At 50.5% G+C, this 20,491-nt stretch overlaps 1 protein-coding gene across 3 annotated transcripts in view; it reads left to right on the top strand.

The window, feature by feature from the left end:
• HDLBP (high density lipoprotein binding protein) overlaps nt 1–20,491 on the top strand; it is an 86,609-nt gene that overhangs the window by 62,917 nt on the left and 3,201 nt on the right. For all 3 annotated transcript variants that reach the window (XM_004033462.5, XM_019021992.4, XM_031007186.3), the window contains exons 11-24: nt 18–96; nt 3,070–3,209; nt 4,701–4,805; nt 4,933–5,046; nt 5,907–5,993; nt 6,166–6,297; nt 10,266–10,484; nt 12,814–13,035; nt 13,157–13,375; nt 14,190–14,328; nt 16,151–16,305; nt 17,268–17,372; nt 17,607–17,741; nt 18,899–19,042. In XM_004033462.5, coding sequence (XP_004033510.1) covers nt 18–96; nt 3,070–3,209; nt 4,701–4,805; nt 4,933–5,046; nt 5,907–5,993; nt 6,166–6,297; nt 10,266–10,484; nt 12,814–13,035; nt 13,157–13,375; nt 14,190–14,328; nt 16,151–16,305; nt 17,268–17,372; nt 17,607–17,741; nt 18,899–19,042 — 1,995 coding nt within the window. The remainder of the gene's footprint in view (nt 1–17; nt 97–3,069; nt 3,210–4,700; nt 4,806–4,932; nt 5,047–5,906; nt 5,994–6,165; nt 6,298–10,265; nt 10,485–12,813; nt 13,036–13,156; nt 13,376–14,189; nt 14,329–16,150; nt 16,306–17,267; nt 17,373–17,606; nt 17,742–18,898; nt 19,043–20,491) is intronic.

The following is a 20,491-nucleotide window of genomic DNA, read 5'->3' as shown; positions in this document are numbered from 1 at the left end:
CTGTGCTCCTCCTGCAGATTAACCGGATGGACTATGTGGAGATCAACATCGACCACAAGTTCCACAGGCACCTCATTGGGAAGAGCGGCGCCAACAGTGAGTGAGGCTGTCTGTTGCGGTGGGGCCAGTGTGCCCTGAGACCCTTGCGGGGGGTGTCAGCTGTGAGAACTGTGACGTCCGTGCAGACAGTCCAGGCCCATTGCTGCCTGTAATGGGAGTTACAGACTTTACATCCTCCTGCCTGCTGGAAGAGGCCACTTTACCTTTTCCCTTTGGTGCAGTGGTTGGATTAGAGCTGCTTGGCCAGTGGGTGAAGTGTCACTTTTGGAAATCCATCTAAGCCCTCCCCAAATAACCCACAGGGGCCATGTTGAAGGCATGCCCAAGGGCAGCATTCTCTATATTTCCGTCAGACCTGCTAGGTTAGCCAGTCAGTGTTGGTAGTACTCATGCCTTCTGAACGTAGAAACTGCTGATCTGGAACTCACTGAAGAGTAAAAACATTCTAGATTTGTGCCCAAGTAAAACAACATGGGGAGGGATACTTTTTTGAGACAGGGTCTCACTCTGTCACCCAGGCTGTAGTGCAGTGGCGTGATCTCAGCTCACTACAACCTCTGCCTACCGGGCTCAAGCAATTCTCCTGCTTCAGCCTCCTGAGTAGCTGGGACTACAGGCGCATGCCACCACAGCCAGCTAATTTTTGTATTTTTAGAAGAGACAGGGCTTCACCATGTTGGCCAGGCTTGTCTCAAATTCCTGGGCTCAGGTGATCTGCCCACCTTGGCCTCCCAAGGTGCTGGGATTAAAAGTGTGAGCCACCACACCCAGCAGGGGGATTCTGTTGAAGAGGCAGTGATATGTCAGCCAAGGTCGCTGTGTGCCTCACCTGTGCCAGGTTGTAGGTGTAGCACAGTTATAGGACGCTGTTGGAAGTGTGTCATGTGGGCCAAGGTCGCTGTGTGCCTCACCTGTGCCAGGTTGCAGGTGTAGCACAGTTACAGGATGCTGTTAGAAGTGTGTCGTGGGCATTCTGCTGCAGGTCCAAGGATGTTTTGTGTTGTTTGTTTTCTGGGACGGAGTCTCACTCTGTCACCAGGCTGGAGTGCAGTGGCGTGATCTCAGTTCACTGCAACCTCCACCTCCAGGTTCAAGTGATTCTCCTGCCTCAGCCTCCCAAGTAGCTGGGATTACAGGCGTGCACCACCACACCCAGCTAATTTTTTTGTATTTTTAGTAGAGATGGTATTTCACCATGTTGTCTAGGCTGGTGTCAAACTTGCTGACCTTAGTTGATCTGCCCACCTCGGCCTCCCAAAGTGCTGGGATTACAGGTATGAGCCACCGTGCCCAACCAAGAATGTTTTTTTACACCTCTTTCTTTAACTGTATGGCTATATGCACACACTCGCGTGTTCAGAAAACAAGTGCACACGTCGCGTGTGTCACCTTCGGGTGGAAGGTGAGAAGGCAAGCGCGTTCTCCATTCCTGGATAGTTCAGTGGATGAAGCAGCCTTTCCCAGGTAGTGGGACACCAACCTGCATAACATGACTGATGTCCATGTATCCGTTTTTGTTATGAGTAAACATAGCCTTGTCAGCTGTGCTGTGGCCTGTGCAATGGTGAGCTCTCTGGTGTCAGTCTTATGTTTTGTGGGCATTTTACGTGACAGCGACGAGAGTCTATAGGCACAAAGTAACCTTTTTGCGCACTACTTGAACCACGCATACACCATAAACTTGCTTTTACGGTTTTGTTTTGGTTTTGGTTAACTGTAGTGTTTATTTAGGCCTGACACAGTGGCTCTTGCCTGTAATCCCAGCATTTTGGGAGACCAAGGCAGGAGGATCACTTGAGCCCAGGAGTTCGAGATGAGCCTGGGCAACATAGTGAGACCCCTGTCTCTACAAAAAAGAAAAATTTAGCCAGGCCTGTGGTCCCCGCTACTCTGGAGGCTGAGGCAGGAATATCACTTGAGCCCAGGAAGTCAAGGCTGCAGTGAGCTGTGATTGTATCGTGCCACTGCATTTTAGCCTGGGTGACAGAGCAAGACCCTGTCTCAAAACACATATATATGGAAGTACAGTAGTATAATTCTAACATTAATTTCTGGTTTCTGCCCCCGAGAAATTGCAGAATGTAGCTTAGTTAGTCATGTCTGTTCTGTTTTCTTCTCATGCAGTTCCTAACTCTTGTCTTCTTTCGTAATCTAAAAAAACCTGCTGCCCAGCTCCCATGTCCTCTGCTTCTCTTGTCTTGTGTTGCTCCACCTGGCACAGCTGCATGTCCATGTTCCCCCCTCAGCGCATCGCCTCGTTGCTGCCTCTGCGTGTGCATGTGTTCGGGATGGACGCACAAAAAGCCCTCCTGGTGGTCCTTCCAGCAAGCTGGGCTTTCCTTTACTGCACAGTGGGCAAGATTCCTGCCTTGTTTCCTGATGATACGGCTTCTCCAGAGTTTGGGGGGCCTGGAACTCTTAACTTGGGGGTACTGGGTTCTATCCAGAGAGGTTGACAGCAGGAGGGTTTGCAACAGCACTTGTCTTGCAGACACAGTGAAGTGCTCAGTGTGAATCTGAGCCAACAGTAGATGGGGTCTCTGGGCAGCAGCATGGGCCCCACAAGGCTCTTAAGCGTCCGTGAGTGCTTCTGTGTGGAGTTAATGTGTGTGATGTTTTTAACTTGAGAATAGCAGTTCCCAAACTTACTGCACGTTAGAAACCCTTGGAGTCCTTCACGTATTCTGAAGCCCTGGCCAATACCCCAGACGAGCTAAATCCCAGACTGAGTGGCCCAACCGTCAGTTATTTGAAGGTCCCGGGGCATTTCCAGCCTCTGGTCCAGGCTGAGAGCCTGTCCTCCAGAACCCTTGTGATCCAGGTGAAGATCATCACTGGCCCCCATTCTAGACAATGGAGATTTTTGTTTTGGAAGCTAAGCATCGTTTTTGGTGATGGGAATCACTGATAAGGTTATTTAGCGCTTTAGCCCTGTCCTGCCCAGTTATTAGTCATTGGCAGAATGTTGTTGGTCTGTGTCCTAAATGTGTTTCCTTTTGTGTTCCTAAGTAAACAGAATCAAAGACCAGTACAAGGTGTCCGTGCGCATCCCTCCTGACAGTGAGAAGAGCAATTTGATCCGCATCGAGGGGGACCCACAGGGCGTGCAGCAGGCCAAGCGAGAGCTGCTGGAGCTTGCATCTCGCATGGTAAGTGCCATGGCTGGGGCCTTTAGAAAGGCACTGGCCTTGCGTCTCTTGGCTCCCTCTAAGGAGTAGCGTGTTGTGGTGTGCGGCCTTAGAGAATGGAAGTCGGCAAATCCCACGTTGCGCTGGAACCGGATTTGACTCCCTGGGGCCACATTTCCTTTATCCTCCCCAGGTCACCTGCACATCTTGTTCTCCATGGCTGTGTGCTGTGCTAGAAGGGCACAGAGACTGTGTGGCAGCGTCTTGGCCTTGGTCACACCCTGGGTGCCCAGATGCCTGGGTACCATCTCCAGAGATTGTGACAGACATTTCTGGATTCTCAAAGGCATCCCAGGTGGTTCTCATGTAAGGCCAAACTCGAGGATCACTGCAAACCTGAAGTGGGGGCTGTTGCTCTCTACCGCCTGGCAGAAGCACTGCACTGCTCTGGGCTCCCCGACGTTTCATACATGCTTATGCCAAGCTGTGAGCACCCTTGCTTCTGTGAGTCAGATACCCACACTTGAAAGTCTCTGGGTGCCTTTAAGTATCCAGAGAAGTCAAATACTGCGTGAGTGCCTGCAGCAGCACTTTGGCCTGACTGTGTGAGGAACAAGCCCCAGGGTTCCCTGTCATTCGCTTAGGGGATTCTTTGTTCACCTCACCCCAGTACCCACACGAGGAATCTCAAATTGGCAGACCTCTTTTATAGCCCTGAGCTGCATTCCAGGGCGTGATGCAGCCTCCTGCTGCTTGTGGCCTTCCCGGAGCTCATTCCCCAGTCTCATATTCCAGGTTCTCCTCTTAGCCTGGCCTCCAGCCCAGGTCCCTTGTCCTGGCTGCTTTATGCCCTTCCTGATTGCTGAGCCCTTACTTCTCTGTCAGCCAATAGCCGTTTGATCCAGAATCTCTCAGAATTCTTGGAAATGTTTGGTTGGCTGTTGGTGTTCTTCCCTGAATTCCAGCTCTGCTTATTCTGTATTTCTTCTGACATTTTAATGGGGCCTGTGGAGGAGTTGAGAGCCATGTGGGTTCAGTGCCCTGTGTTGAACGTTCTTAGCCATGCGGGGAAAGTGGTCCGAGCCACCCTCTGTTCAGAAGGGATCACTCACTGCTATGCAGAATGCCAGGCCTCCAAGTAGAAGAGCTGGGCCTCCCTTGTAGCACCTGTTAAAACAGAAGTGCTCACTGAATTGCTTTGGTGGTTACTGCTATCATGATAGCACTTTTGGTTGAAGGGTCCTACAGCGAGTCCTTTAATTGACTTTGTTCAGGAAAGTGACGTGCAGCCCATGTTGCGGAGTGTAGCGATGCTTGGCGAGAGCACTCATCATGCGCTGTGCACACTCTTAACAGCTGGTTGCTCCCGGGGTGCTACGAGGTGCCACCTGGAGACCACCTCACCTGCTCCATGAAGGACTGTGCCCAGGGCTCCCTGGTGTCCCCTTGTGTCAGTGGGGAGTCGCTCACCGTGCTTGTGATAAATGACGTCTACTTTAATTGTATTTTTAGGAAAATGAGCGTACCAAGGATCTAATCATTGAGCAAAGATTTCATCGCACAATCATTGGGCAGAAGGGTGAACGGATCCGTGAAATTCGTGACAAATTCCCAGAGGTAAAGTTTCCCAGAGACATTCTGTAACTCTATAGGAGTGATCCAAGTCACACTTCAGGAATATTTGATATTTGGGATATATGTCCTTCCTCATACTTGAACTTAGTCTCCCCATGATTTGTTCTAGGTCATCATCAACTTTCCAGACCCAGCACAAAAAAGTGACATTGTCCAGCTCAGAGGACCTAAGAATGAGGTGGAAAAATGCACAAAATACATGCAGAAGATGGTGGCAGATCTGGTAGGGGTGTTTCACATCCTTTCTTGTACGACAGCACCTGGGGTGGGTGGGGCATGCGTCCTGTCAGAAGTCCTGACCCCCACAGGACCCCTGCTCTGGGGAAAGCAGATAGGCCCTGGGCTGGCCTTCCATCTCAGGGACTTGGGACAAAGTGGTGACGGCTTCTCACTTAATACCTGGATGTTTAGATTGGCAGTCATTGTTAAGACTGCAGTGTTCGTGGAATTCAGGTGGGGAGATTTGCCTTTTCTCATGCCCAGTTACCTTGTTTCCTTGAGGAGTCTTCAGATACTTAGAGAAATTGTCCCATCCAGTAAGATAAGAGGTATAACAGGTGACATGAGGAGTCATATACTGATTTATTATTTTTCTCAAAAACTGACGTGGGAACAGGTTTAGAAAGTGTAGCGAGTAGTGGATGAGAAGGCCACAGGCAGCCATGTATTTCCGTGGGCTTCACCTTAGCTGATGGCTGCCCTGGGAGAGGCGATGGTGAAGGACTCCAGCACTGTGAGCTGCTGTCACATCACTGCCGTGAGTGCAGAATTGCCCAGAGCGTAGGGGTCCGTGCTGTCTCCATGTGTGTTCTGAGCCCCTTCCTCAGCCAGCTCTGATCCTGGCATGGGACATGAACTCTCTCTTAGCCAAAAAGTAGACTTGCATCGATTGACTGTAATTTGCAACGTAAGTTAGTTGTCGGACAAATGATCTATCTCACTTACCCTCATGACAAACCTCTGAAGGTTTGTTTGCAAATACCAGTGCTCTGTCGTGTTCATGCTACCCTTAGGGGTAGAAGGGATACTGTATTTTACTCTCTAGCACAGGTGGTGAATCGGGCTGTGTTTTTTGTCTTTAAGGTGGAAAATAGCTATTCAATTTCTGTTCCGATCTTCAAACAGTTTCACAAGAATATCATTGGGAAAGGAGGCGCAAACATTAAAAAGGTGATAACTTGTCCGCTGCATCTTGCTTCTTCTTGCCTTGTCCTCTGTAGCCCTGCACCATTTTGGTTTTAGACTAGGAGGGACTCTTCCTTACTTCTAGCCCTGTGCTCAACTGTGTCTCAACTCTGGGAGAGCTCTAGTCAGCTTCTCATGGTGATCTCTCTCCCTGTAGATTCGTGAAGAAAGCAACACCAAAATCGACCTTCCAGCAGAGAATAGCAATTCAGAGACCATTATCATCACAGGCAAGCGAGCCAACTGCGAAGCTGCCCGGAGCAGGATTCTGTCTATTCAGAAAGACCTGGTAATGGGAGATGTTTTCTAATGGAGATCCTCCAGTAAAATCTCTAACAGCCTCTAAGATTGAGCCTGGGGTTGAGTCACGCAGGGTCATTGGGCCAGCGCAGGCTGATGTGGAAGATTGCAGCTTTCAATCCAGGCTACCGATGAGTTGGTCAGCAGTTTTCTGCCTTTGTCTCTCACGATACTTACTTACCTGGACCCTGCAGCAGTAACATTTGATGTGGGCGCTTGTCTTATTAGACATTTTCTTTTTGTTACCTGAAAATCTTATCTGAAGGTATTTACGGTATTTTCTTTTCTTTAAAAAAAATTGACATGCAGTAAATTGTACATATTTACAGTGTACAATTTAATAGTTTTGACGTGTGTATACATCCATGGAATCATTCCCACCATCACCCCAAAAATGTCCCATGCCATTTTGTATTACAGTCTCCCTCCATCCCACTTGGCAGCTCCTCAAAACCACACTCCCCCCACCCCCACCTCTCTATCCCCAGGCAACCCCCAGTCTGCTTTCAGCCACAGTAGATGCTTTTGGATTGTCTATGCTTTTGTGTGAATGGAATCATAACATCTACCTACTCTTTATTGGGCCCATCTGCTTTCACTTTGCAGGATATTTTGACATTTGTGTGTGTTGTCACCTGTATCGTTGGTTTGTTCTTTTTTATTTCAGGATAATATTGCACTGTAGGGATAGATCATCTGTTTCTTTGTGTGTACTTGGTAATTAGTGTCTTTCAAGGGGTTTTCTATTTTCTCCAAGATGTCAAATGTATTAACATGAAGTTTTTTAGAATAGTCCTGCATTATCCTTTTGCTGTCAATACTGACGTCACCTCTCTTTCACAGTATATGTAATCTGTGCCATTATAAAATGATGCCTTTTCCCTGGTAGTATGCTTGGCTCCAAAGTCTATGTTATTTTTTTCCCCCTTATATTTAAAATTTTTTTGGAGATGAGGTCTTGCTGTCGTCCAGGCTGGAGTGCGGTGGTGCAGTCATGGCTCACTACAGCCTTGGCTTTCCAGACTCAAGCAGTCCTCCCACCTTAGCCTTACAAGTAGCTGGGACCACAGGCGCATGCTACCGCACCAGGCTAATTTTTTTCTTTTTTTAGTTAGTAGAGATGAGGTCTCGTTATGTTGTCCAGGCTAGTCTCAAACTCCTCAAGTGATCCTCTCGCCGTGGCCTTCCAAACTGCTGGGATTACAGGTGTGAGTCACTGCACCCAGCCTACTTTATATGATACTAAAGTGAGTTTCTTTTTGGCAGCTTGCTTTTTAAATTAAATCTATCTACTAATCCCAGCACTTTGGGAGGCTCAGGTGGGCGGATCACTTGAGCTCACAAGTTCAAGACCAGCCTGGGCAAAACCCTGTCACTACTAAAACTACAAAAAGAATTAGCCAGTAATGGTGCTGCATGCTTGTAGTGTCAGCCACTCAGGAGGTTGAGGTGAGAGGATGGCTTGAGCCTGGGAGGTGGAGGTTGCAGTGAGCTGAGATTGCGCTGCTGCACTCCAGCCTGGGCCATAGAGCCAGACCTTGTCTCAAAATTAAAAAAAGAAAAAAGGTTATGATGTTTGCATTTAATTACAGTTGTGATTATATATGATATATATCACATATTTATATTTATTACATATGTTTAACAAACGCGGTTAAATAACTTACTGTAATTTTTTTCCTCAATTGTGGTAAAATATACATAGCAGGATTTATCATTTTAATCATTTTTTAGTGGTTAATTCAACTGAGTACATTCACAAGGTTGTGCAGCCATCACCCTGTCCATTTTCAGAGCATTTTCCATCATCTTACACAGAAACTACACCCATTAAACAGTAACTACCACCATCCCCACGTGCTCAGTCACCATGATGTCATGATTTTATATGATTGGCTTTCAGTCTACCATTTACATTATTAACCTTTAAAAAAATTCCGTTATTTTTTAAAGAGATTTAAATAATATGAAAAGATGTATGGATTTATCCACACGGTTGCCATTTCTAGAGCTCTTCATTTTCCTTCTGTCTGAAGGAAACCACTCAACATCTCTCGTAGCGTGTATCCGGTAATGACTTCTTCCACATTTTGTATGTCTGCAAGTATTTTTTTCCTTCACTTTCGAAAAACTGTTTCTGCTGCATAAAGGTTTCTAGGTTGGCAGTTTTTTTCCTTTCCAGACTTGGCTTCAGTGCCGTCTCCTGTTGTTTCTGATGAGAAAGCTGATGGTGCCCCTGGCTTTGTTCCTCTGTCCGTGACAAACCTTCTCCCTCTGGCTGCCATTAGGGTTTTACCACCGTCTCTGAGCAAGTTAGGATGTGTCTGTGTGTAGTTTTCTTCATGTCTCTTAGCTTGGTGTTTATTGAGCTCTTGAATATGTGTGTTCAGAATTTCATCAAATGTGGAAAATTTTTGGTCACTATGAGTGTTTTGTTCTGTTAGCCCCTTGCTGTCTCCCCGTCAGGGACTCTGGTGACCAGGATATTAGTTGTCTTCTACTTGTGCTCTGTTTATTTGAGTTGGGGGGAGGAGCGGTATTGGTTTTCTCCATGAGTTTCTTTAAATTCATTAATTCTTTGCAGTGTTCTAATCTGCCTCATTTCATCTAATATCATTTTCATTTTAGACGTTGTTTTCTTCCCTAGAAGTTCAGTCTGTATTAGTATCTTCTGTATTTTCAGTTCTTAACATGTTCAGTCTTTCTGCTTTTGGCCATAGACAATACAGTTAAATACCTGTTTTTCTGTCCTTGGCTGGCTGATTCTAACACTGTCATTTCTGGGTGGTTTTCTATTTTCTTTTCCTCGTTATGGGTTTTCCCCCTATTCTTTGCATTTCTGGTGTTTCTTAATGAGGGTGCTTTTGTATTCCTCTGAATATTATTTTGTGTTTGTGAAGTCACTCTGAAACATTTTGCTCCTTTTAGGACTTGCTTTTAACGTTTATTAGGGAGGATCAGAGCAGTATTTAGTTCAGGCCCAAATATTTCCACTGCTGAGATAAGATCCTTCTGAGTACTCCACGTCCCAGAAAGTTGAAACTGCTGAGGACGGTTCTGGACCAGGCTCCGACTGAGCTGCAGGCACTGTTTCCTGGTGACTGAGCTGCACTTACTGTACCAGGCTCCAACTGAGCTAAAAGCAATGTGTACCAGGACCTGACTGAGCTAAAAGCACTGTTTCCTGGTGTCTGAGCTGTAGGCCACTGTACCCGGCCCTGACTGACCTAAAGGCACTGTACGAGGCCCAGCTGAGCTGCAGGCACTGTTTCCTGTGATCCTTCTGGGGATTCTGTCCCAGGCCCAGGGTGATTCCCTCACGCGTATCAGTATATGAGTGGCTGGTCTCCGGATCTCAGAGGTTCTCGATGCCAGTCTCTTTGGGCTCTGATCTCCGGATGGTTCCGTTTCCTCACCTTCCCGTACTGTGGCAGCAACTTGGGGCAGTTGTAGGGCTCACCTTGTTTCCTGTCTCCAGGGTCTTGAAAGTCACCATTAGGCGGTAAGTTCAGTCCAGTCCCTGGTACTGCATCTTGGCTGAAAGCAGAATCTTTGGTTTTAATAGGAAAAGTGTATGTATCCATAGGCATATGGAGCCACCTCTGGCAGAGCCGGAGCGTTGACTGAAGAAATAGAGCATTATGTGTGGTCTGAAATTACCACGCTCCCACCTCCCAATCCAGCATAGATTCACGAGGACTCTGGGTCCTGGTGAGTTAAACACCTCCCAGCGCACCTGCTCTGCTGGGCGCACCCCACTCTCCCCAGGACGTGCACTCTCCTCCCCCGTGCAGGTCAAAAATGGCTCGGAGAAGTTTGGTCAGTGCTTGTAAGTGGCATCACCAGGGCTCTAGGCCTGCGTGTTCATCACCACCAAAGATGATAGTTTTATCTTTTCCTCTGCCCTTTTTGCCACAAAAATGTGACTTCCTCCTCCTGCCCTGTGTTTGGTTTCAGGCCAACATAGCCGAGGTAGAGGTCTCCATCCCTGCCAAGCTGCACAACTCCCTCATTGGCACCAAGGGCCGTCTGATCCGCTCCATCATGGAGGAGTGCGGCGGGGTCCACATTCACTTTCCCGTGGAAGGTTCAGGAAGCGACACCGTTGTTATCAGGGGCCCTTCCTCGGATGTGGAGAAGGCCAAGAAGCAGCTCCTGCATCTGGCGGAGGAGAAGGTGAGCATGGGGAGGGAGCGTGACTCTTGGCAGGAAGCCTGGTCCTCAGTACAGTGTTCTCGCTTCTCACTGTGGAAACCCCTGAATGCCCTTCCTTTGTGGCGGGTCAGAAAACAGCTCTATAATGCACTGTTTATGCGTCTTTGTTTTTGCTGTTACTGGAGGGCCTTTCCAGCTCCAAACGCTCACATATACAATATATAAAAGTTGGTCTTTGGCTTACTAGTTTTGGGGTGCTTTTGTTTTTTTAAATATGATTTACAGTAAAATTGGCCATTCTTCAGGTATAGTTGAGTTTTAAGTAACATGCAGTCATGTGACCACAATCATCAAAATTCATTTTCCATCACCCCTAAAGATTGCCCATGGAATTGCTGTTGTCCTTGTGTCAAAACCCATCTGTGGGTATGTTTCTGGGCTCTTCTGGTGACACCAGGTTTATGGGAAGTCTGGAAATCAGTAGTGTGAGCCCTCTTAACTTTGGCTGTTCTACATCCCTTGCTGATCAGCCTGTCAATTTGTAGGAAAAAAGCACTTTCACGTTTCGATTGGGATTGTGTGAAATCTGAAGATGAGACTGGTGAGGACTGACAGCTCAGCAGTTTTGACTCTCTCAGGCATTTCTCCATTTTTTTTAGGTCTGTGATTCTTTATTGGTATTTTATAATTTTTAGCACATTTTTATGTTCGACTTAACAGATGTAACTACTGTTATTCTTTTAGTGCTATTGTAAGTGGCACTTTTTTTCCATTTCCAGTTGTTAGCACATTGTAGCGCCTGTGGTTTTGTATGTTGACCTTCACGAGGCTGCCAAGTAAAGCTCATGTATATTAGCGCCAGTCACTGTTTTGTGGAATTTTTTTTTTTTTTTTTTTTTTTTTTGACACGGAGTCTCGCTCTATCCCCCAGGCTGGAGTGCAGTGGTGCAGTCTCGCCTCACTGCAAGCTCCGCCTCCCGGGTTCACGCCATTCTCCTGCCTCAGCCTCCCGAGTAGCTGGGACCACAGGCGCCTGCCACCACACCCGGCTGATTTTTTGTATTTTTAGTAGAGACGGGGTTTCACCCTGTTAGCCAGGGAGGTCTCGATCTCCTGACCTCGTGATCCGCCCACCTCGGCCTCCCAAAGTGCTGGGATTACAGGTGTGAGCCACCGCGCCTGGCCCACTGTTTTGTGGATCCTTATTTTATATGTCACAATCACGTGGTCTGGACAGTTACGTTTCTGATCTGGAGCCTTGTATTTCTTGTCTTTTTTGTTGTTGTTATTAGATTGATGTTTTTGTCTTTGTGTTTAACCAGCCTTGCATTTCTGGGGTAATCCCTGCTTGGTTTGGTAGGTTGTCTTTGGCCATATTGCTAGATTGGATTTGCCTAATTGATTGCCTAATGTTTGACTAATGCTGCTATTTGTGGATGTCTTTGAAAAGTAGCGGAGTCTCTAGGTGGTATTTGGTGAAACCTGCACTTAAAAGGTAGCAAAGTTGTTATTTAATATTTTTGTGCTAGCACGTTTTTTTCTTTGGTATTTTTGCTTGCGGGCCAGGTCTTGGGTCCGGAGAAAGACAAGAGCTCCCCGTGTGGACCTGAGTCCCGTGGAGCAGCGCCCTTCTCGGGGCCCCTGCGTGGGTCTGCGAGAGGCACTGGTGTCCACAAGCACAGTGTCCGGGGCCTTTCCAGGACCCTCGTTTCTTACTGCCACACAAGGGCGTCCCGCTACACGAGGCCTCTGAGGACCGGTCTCTAACTGTAGCCTTGGTTGGCTTGTGTCCCTCTGAGCTTGAGCTTGAGCCTGGGGACGGTGTCTGGTTTTGTGGAGGCTGATCTGTAGCACTCGTGGGAGGAAAGGGAGCCTGGCCCAGATTTGTGTGTGCTTGGTTTGGAAGCAGGTAGAAGAGTGGGAGCATGGTGCAAACCTCTTGGGCAGCTTGCTTCCTGCTCTGCTGGGCACACCCCACGCTCCCCAGGACGTGCACTCCGCCAACGTATCGTCCGGCGCGTTGCTCCCACCTCCCCCTGTGCAGATCAAAAATGGCTTGGAGAAGTTTGGTCAGTGCTTGTAAGTGGCCTGCCAGGGTTCTAAGCCTGTGCGTTCATCCCACCAGCATCTGATTGTTGTGGAAGAGAAGTATGTGTGCAGTCTGTCTGGGTATTCATCTGTTTATTCAGTGAGGTGTGCTAGCCCCATTTTGGGGGTATTGGTGCAACATCAGGACACTGGTGACAATGTAAGGGGAGCCCGAGCTTGCTGTCCTACAGGCCCTCTTGTCTTCCTCACTGTGGTCCAGGCATGTGGTGTCAGGCTAACACAGTGGGATTGGTTTCTGCAGCAAACCAAGAGTTTCACTGTTGACATCCGCGCCAAGCCAGAATACCACAAATTCCTCATCGGCAAGGGGGGCGGCAAAATTCGCAAGGTGCGCGACAGCACTGGAGCACGTGTCATCTTCCCTGCGGCCGAGGACAAGGACCAGGACCTGATCACCATCATTGGAAAGGAGGACGCCGTCCGAGAGGCACAGAAGGAGCTGGAGGCCTTGATCCAAAACCTGGTAGGGAGCGGGCCTCGGCGGCCGACTCTGCCGGGGCCGTGACGGGGAGCGGGCCTCGGCGGCCGACTCTGCCGGGGCCGTGACGGGGTGGCTTATCTTCCATCTCTTCTTAACACTGCAGGATAATGTGGTGGAAGACTCCATGCTGGTGGACCCCAAGCACCACCGCCACTTCGTCATCCGCAGAGGCCAGGTCTTGCGGGAGATTGCTGAAGAGTATGGCGGGGTGATGGTCAGCTTCCCACGCTCTGGCACACAGAGCGACAAAGTCACCCTCAAGGGCGCCAAGGACTGTGTGGAGGCAGCCAAGAAACGCATTCAGGAGATCATTGAGGACCTGGTAGGCACTTGGGTGCTCGGGGAGGGGTTCTCACCCCCCAGTGGCCACTCACCGAAGCCGTGTATGAGTGTTTGCTCCACCCTGCAGGGAGGTGACTCCCTCATACAGCCCCGGAAGGCTTCAGAAGGGGCTTTCTGGTGCTCGCTCTTCTTTCCTCAGCCTGTCTGGCCTCCTTCCTAATAGCTGGTGAGAATTCTGCCTGTGAGAAGCAGTTAAAAAAAAAATAAGAGAGAGAAGGAGAAGAGGAGAGGGGAGAGAGAGAGAGGAAAGAAAGCAAGAGAAAGAAAGAAAATGCATTCTGTATAAGGGATCAGAAAAAATGAAAATGCAGTCTAAGGGGTCAGCTCTCTTCTCCCCTCTGTGAAGGAAAGAAAATCGATTTGAGGGCATGCACGTGAATCCACGGGAAGTCATGAGAAGACGTGGGCTTTAGAAGCAGTCTTTAGAGAGTGTCCCCTCCAGGCCACTCCCCTGCCAGGGCCTTGGATTCCCTTTCCCTAATAATCAAGTCTGATGCCTCCTCATGGAGTCAGAGGCTACCCCAGGAGGTCCCACTCCCTTGGCTGAATTGGCCACCCTCCAGGGATGGCACCTGGCCTTCTGGGACACATTTCAGAGGAGGCCCACCCCCTTAGACCTGTCCTGCTACCTCCCTCCTCCCTGCGCCTGGAGCCCTGGACTCAGGAGAACGGGAGCATCTGTGCCAAGTGGCTGTGGAGGACAGGGAGGAAGGTGGTGTGAAGAGTGCTGTAAAACTTGCCCTAAGGAATTTAATCTTTGCTCTTTTCTTTTTTCTTTGTGTACCTCCCTCCAGGAAGCTCAGGTGACATTAGAATGTGCTATACCCCAGAAATTCCATCGATCTGTCATGGGCCCCAAAGGTTCCAGAATCCAGCAGATTACTCGGGATTTCAGTGTTCAAATTAAATTCCCAGACAGAGAGGAGAACGCAGGTGGGTCCCCCATTAGCCCTGCTCTGCTTGTTACCAGTGGTGCCTCCCATGTGAGAGGCGGGGCTGTCGCACATACTGGTGAGGCTCTTTCCTGTCTCTGCTGGAAAACCATCTGTGTATTCTGGGGGCTTCCAGAGGTTCACGGTCACTCCCTGGCCTGTAAAAGATGGACCATGTCAGTTACTGACAGAGTGACCAGGTGACCTTCATAGGTCCTAGAGACACACAAGGTAGCCAGTCCCAAGGCGATGAGGAGCGTGCAGCCTCATCCTCGGGTGTCCCGAGTTCAGTCCCAGTGATTCTCATGACATCATTTGGATCGCATGAGCCCCGTCGTAGAGCTTCCTCCTCCACATCTCCCATCACTGTGGGGTGTCCCCTGTGAGGCAGGCAGCTGCAGCCTCTGGCTGGCCAGAGGGCACCATCCAAGTGGCCAGCAGTTCTTCTAGGAGGGCATTCAGTTCCCCGTACCATGCTTGCCCCCAGCTCTGCTCATGCACCTGGTGGCGGGGAGGCGACCTGTGGGATGGGGGTCGGTTGCCTCTCTCTCACTTGCTCTGCATTTGTGAAACAAAAGGTATGCCCTCCACTCTGTGTTATCAGTCTTGGTTGAGCTGTTTGGGCGGCAGGTGGCCCTGCAGCCTGCTGAGTGCACATAGTGTCATCTCTCTGGGCATCCAGGAAGCATGTCACACACAGCCATTCAAGCCCCTTTGTTTTCCTGAGAATACAGGGTGTTTTGAGTAGGAAACTAATAAACTCATAATGCACTCCGTCTATGTTTTACACTTCAGTGGTTATTTAAAACTTTGATTTTGATAGAATTTCACAGAATAGTATAAAGACACATCCTGTGGCACCAGTTTCTTTTCTCAACTTCTCCCCTTTTACACACATTTTTTTTTTCTGAATGTCATTTTTAGACATGTCCCTTTATTCATGGTGGGTATTTTCTTAGAACAAGAACATTCTCTTACATAATTCTAGCACATTTATCGGAATCAGATTTAACATTATATAACAGTAGTATCTAATATGTTGTCGGTATTCAAATTTTCCAGTTTTTCTCCTTCAGAAACACCTACTTCCCCATCCTAGGATCACCCTTGATTTTAGGCAGGCGTCTGTCTGGTCTCCTCATTTATTTACATCACACACCTCCTGGGTTCTGTCTTAGTGATAATTATTGTTGTGGTGTCTATTTTGGTACACACGCGGTGTCCCAGTGTGGCCTGTAGGAGCCCCTCCAGCTGTCTTCTGTGTCCTGTTCACATGCCTCTTCACTTCTGGGGCTCTCGCTTTCTGGCATAAGGAGCTGGCACAGGTTTACCTTGGCCTTGCCCTTTCTGTCTCCCCTAGACCTCTCACCCCGCTTCCCACTGCCTCTCCTGGGTGGGGCTGCGTGCTAGCCGCCTTCCCTGATGAGCCCTGCCTCACAGTCAAGCCCCACTTGTGCAGTGGGCCTGCCCTGTGTTCCTCCCATGAACTAACTCATCTGATCTCACTGAAGCCTCTGCTGTAGTTTAGTTGCTGTTAGCTTCATCTTCAAGGTGAAGAAGGGAGACACAGAGCTCACGGTCTCCCTGCAAAGCCTTCATTGCCGCCCCACCCCCCTCAAGGTCTGGGAGCCCTCTTTGAGGCTGCTGTGGGGACGTCCTATCTGCTCTCCCTGACCAGACCAAGACCTCCTGAAGGACAGGAGTGGTTTTCCCTCCCTTTTACCAGCCAGCACCCAGCAGGTGCCTCACAGACGTATGCATTCTGAACAAGGTGTGGGGTCTCTTCCAGCAGCTGTCAGCTGTCCCTTTTCCCCTCTCTCTAGTTCACAGTACAGAGCCAGTTGTCCAGGAGAATGGGGACGAAGCTGGGGAGGGGAGAGAGGCTAAAGATTCTGACCCCGGCTCTCCAAGGAGGTGTGACATCATCATCATCTCTGGCCGGAAAGAAAAGTGTGAGGCTGCCAAGGAAGCTCTGGAGGTATGTGTCCATGTGCCCCCCCTCCACCCCCCGCCAAGGCCCAGTCAGCAGGCACCTGGGGAGACGCGTGGCCTGGATGGGATGGACGGTTGCCCAAGTGGCAGTGGCAGTGGCAGTGGAGGTAGCCCTCTTGCTCCTGCCGTGTGCTCACGGGCTGTCTGGCTGTGGTGCTCGGCTGGACACAGAGTTTGGGGAGCCCACTTCCCTTCACCAAGGCTCGGGGTTCTATAGCCCCTTTCTGGGACAGCTGCATGGGATCCGGCCTCTCAGGCCCACGGTGGGTGTGGGGGCTGTGGAAGAGTCTCAGTTGCAGGGGGATGAATGTGACCTCCAGTTGCAGTGTCTCCCCCCGCGTGAGTGGGGTCATCAGGCCTAGCTCACCTTGTGTGCAGTCAGTGTGGAGTGCCACCTGCGTGCTGGATGCTGCTCTCAGTGCTCTCAGTGCTGCCGTGCCACAGCACACACAAATAGTTCTCACGTTGCAGTGGAGAGACAAGCAGTCAACGCAGATACATCCTGTGGCAAGTGATGGCAAATGCTGTGGCAAGAAAGAGCAGGTTCTGGAGGTGAAGGGCGGTGGGGGAGACAGGGCAGGGAAGGTGAGCAGCGGTCCGAGAGTCCCTTGTGGCACCTCCTGGGCGTCGGTCAAAGCCGTCATGACCCCAAGGATGTGCTAGGAGTCAGGGCCTCTCCTCCTACGTGGGCCTGAAGGGGCTGCTGTAATTCAGTTGGGTAGGCTTGGGATGAAGGGTCTGGAATTTCTGTCTGCCAGCACTAGCCTAATGCAAATCTTTTCCTATTCTTTTCTATTGAGTTAAAGGTCCTGGTGGCATTGTCAGGTGGGGCACATTGCTGTTGTCATAGGGGTGTTTGCCTTGTGTTTCGTGGAGCCCCATTGCTGAGCTTACAACATCACTCTGCTCTCAGCTCCCACGACCTAACCATGACCATCCTCCCTGCAGGCATTGGTTCCTGTCACCATTGAAGTAGAGGTGCCCTTTGACCTTCACCGTTACGTTATTGGGCAGAAAGGAAGTGGGATCCGCAAGATGATGGATGAGTTTGAGGTAGACCCCTTTCCTGGGAGGCCATGTCACAGGAGTGGCCTGTCGCATCCTCTCCCGAGTGCCAGTGTCCTTTCTCAACTTCCTGTTGACTCTGCCTCCTCCTGCTCGGACTGGGCACTGACTTCCCTTCACGGCGGGTGGCCTTCCCTCTCACCACTTCTGGGTCCCAGGGCCAATGGACTCTTTCCTCTTCTCTGGGGTCCTGAACGTCAAGTCAGCCCCCTCTTCACGTAGGTGAACATACATGTCCCGGCACCTGAGCTGCAGTCTGACATCATCGCCATCACGGGCCTCGCTGCAAATTTGGACCGGGCCAAGGCTGGACTGCTGGAGCGTGTGAAGGAGCTACAGGCCGAGCAGGAGGACCGGGTGAGCAGGAGGTGGCCGGGGCGCTGCCCGGAGCCATGGTGCTCAGCTTTGGGCACATGTCAGAATCTAGGGAAGTTCTTCAGGATCCCAGCATCCCAGCGACATCTGGCTGGAGGTGAGATGCAGGCAGTGCCAGGATGCAGTCAGCATCCAGGGGTCTTGCTGTGGAACTAGCCAAGAGCATGGCACCTTTCTCTTTTTCATCAAAAAGTGACAAAGTTGGACTTCCGTGTAAATTTGCAGTTTCTCTCAAAACCAAATCAGAGTGGTACCTCAGACCTACAGGAAAGGTCAAGGTTGCGAGAGGCCCCCAAGCATGTGCTGTGCAGTGAGGACGAGCGTCGGGGACCCCCACTAACCTCTAGCACAGGGTGGTCAAAGGGCGAGTGACTTCCTGGTAAGCAGGGATGAAACCCCCCCAACCTCTGGCAGGGCTGACGTTTGAAGGATTGTGTGAGCGGAGCGCTGCAGACGCCCAGCCTCTGGCAGGGCTGACATTTGGAGGATTGTGTGAGCAGAGTGCTGCAGACAGGAGCGGGGGTTCTGGAACTTGGAGCAGACTGTGCTGGGGTGCTGGTTTGCTAAGGGGGTTGGCTTTCCACTCCTCCCGTGAGCACGTCGAGTCTGGTGAATGGGGTGGAGCTCGTGAACCTCACATGGTGTCAGTGTACCCCTGCGTGGACTCTGGGTTGTCTCCTGCAGCCAGGTCGTACCTGTAGCCTTTGGCCATGGGTGTTCAGGGGCTGTTGGCTGCCCCTCTTCTTGGTCTGCATCTGTCCCAGTCCTAAAAAGATCCAGAGCATTTCTGTGCATATCCATCAGATCCCTGTTTGACAAATGAGGAGAGCGGGGCCCCAAGCTCGTGACTCACTGCCCAGCTCTGTCAGTTCCTGAGCAGGATCCTCGCAAGTGGCCCCAAGCCCTCTTTTGAAGGATTTATAGACCTCCTTGTGGAGCAGCCAAGTTCCCTGGTTCTCATTATTAGCAGATAATGGAAGGTGGCAGAGGTCGGACCAGAGAGATGGCGGACCATTCCGGACCACGGGTTATAGAACACTGCAGCATCTCCAGTGTCCTATGACCAGGGTGGAAAGGGAATGGGGTCACAGGGTGGATCAGCTCAATCTTTGCCTCATTCTTGTTCCTTTCATTTGTAGGCTTTAAGGAGTTTTAAGCTGAGTGTCACTGTAGACCCCAAATACCATCCCAAGATTATCGGGAGAAAGGGGGCAGTAATTACCCAAATCCGGTTGGAGCATGACGTGAACATCCAGTTTCCTGATAAGGACGATGGGAACCAGGTGAGAGCCCTGGTTGGAGCGTGTCGGGGGCAGAGGCGCTTGTTGACCTTTCCTGTGACTTGGGAGCAGTAACCAGATGTGCCTAGATGGGGGTTCGAGGGCCAAGTTGAGAGTGGCAAGTCTCTCAGGACCTGATTCTGGCTTGAGGTTTGGGCTGTGTCTCGGTACTTGCCAGATGGGTGAGGTCTCTGGCACTGTGTATCATCTGGGGCCTGGGGCATTTTCTCCTGTGTCTCCTTCCGGAAAATGAGCAGGAGCTCCAGCTGGGTCCTTGATCAGTGGCGCCTCCAGGTGTAGCTCATTCACCTGTCACCCGGGCCTCCCTGAGGCTCCCAAGGGCTCTCATTCACCTGTCACCTGGGCCTCTTGGGGTCAGGTGGACGTTTCTCTGCAGCCCCAGCTGCAAACACCGTTGTGCTTGCCGGATGGCCCTTAGTAAACTCTTGTTACTTCCTCCAAATTGCAGTGCCACCCCCCTGCCACTGGCCCTCATGGCCTCCTGCTTCACTCAGAACAAAATGAAAGGCAGCCCCATCCCCTCTCTGGGCCCTGCCACCTGGCATGCAGGGCAGCCTCACCCAACACGCCCATGTCTATGTGGCTCCCTCTTGCACACACTTCCCAGGCTTGGTCTTTCCTGGCTCTGGCATCCTGCTGGGGTGTCTGCTTCCTAGGCGTGTCCAGCACAGCTCTGCCCACAGTGGGAGACTAGCAAGCCTTGGTGGCCACAGTTGTGCTGGTTTCCAGAAACAGCAGACCCCCTGGCAGCAGAGCCCCTCCACGCCCCTCGCTCCCAGACCCCCTGGCAGCAGAGCCCCTCCACGCCCCTCGCTCCCACTGCCCCTCGCTCCCACTGCCCCTCGCTCCCACTGTGGATGTGCCGCCCAGGGTTTTCCGCTGCTTCCCCTTCCCCTTCTTCCTCCCCAGCTTCTTGTTCCCTTTGGGATCTTTGAGTCACACACACACCAGCCAGGCCAGGAGGGCCCTCCTGCACCCTGCCTCCTCCGGCTCCCATGTCCTCTTCCCTCCCCACATACATTTTTAAATCTTTAGTCTTGATCTTGAGAGTTTAGTTCTTTTTTTTGAGAGAGAGAGTCTTGTCTTGTCGCCCCAGGTGGAGTGCAGTGGCGCGATCTCGGCTCACTGTAACCTCTGCCTCCCGGGTTGAAGTGATTCTCGTGCCTCAACCTCCCAAGTAGCTGGGACTACAGCTGTGAGCCACCGCTCCCAGCCCAAGAGTTTAGCTCTTTTAAGCCCCTCACCCTTATTGCCTTTTATTTCCCTCTACTATTCTATATAATTATCAATCTTAAAAGTCATTATAGGTGAGTCACAGTGGCTCACGCCTGTAATCCCAACACTTGGAGGCCGAGGCGGGTGGATCACCTGAGGTCAGGAGTTCAAGGCCAACCTGACCAACATGGCGAAAGCCTGTCTCTACTAAAAATA

The sequence above is a fragment of the Gorilla gorilla genome, chromosome 11 (assembly GCF_029281585.2).
Source record: "Gorilla gorilla gorilla isolate KB3781 chromosome 11, NHGRI_mGorGor1-v2.1_pri, whole genome shotgun sequence".
NCBI lineage: Eukaryota > Metazoa > Chordata > Mammalia > Primates > Hominidae > Gorilla > Gorilla gorilla.
Note: the sequence above shows the minus strand (reverse complement) of the source record. Positions and strands in the feature narration are given on the sequence as shown.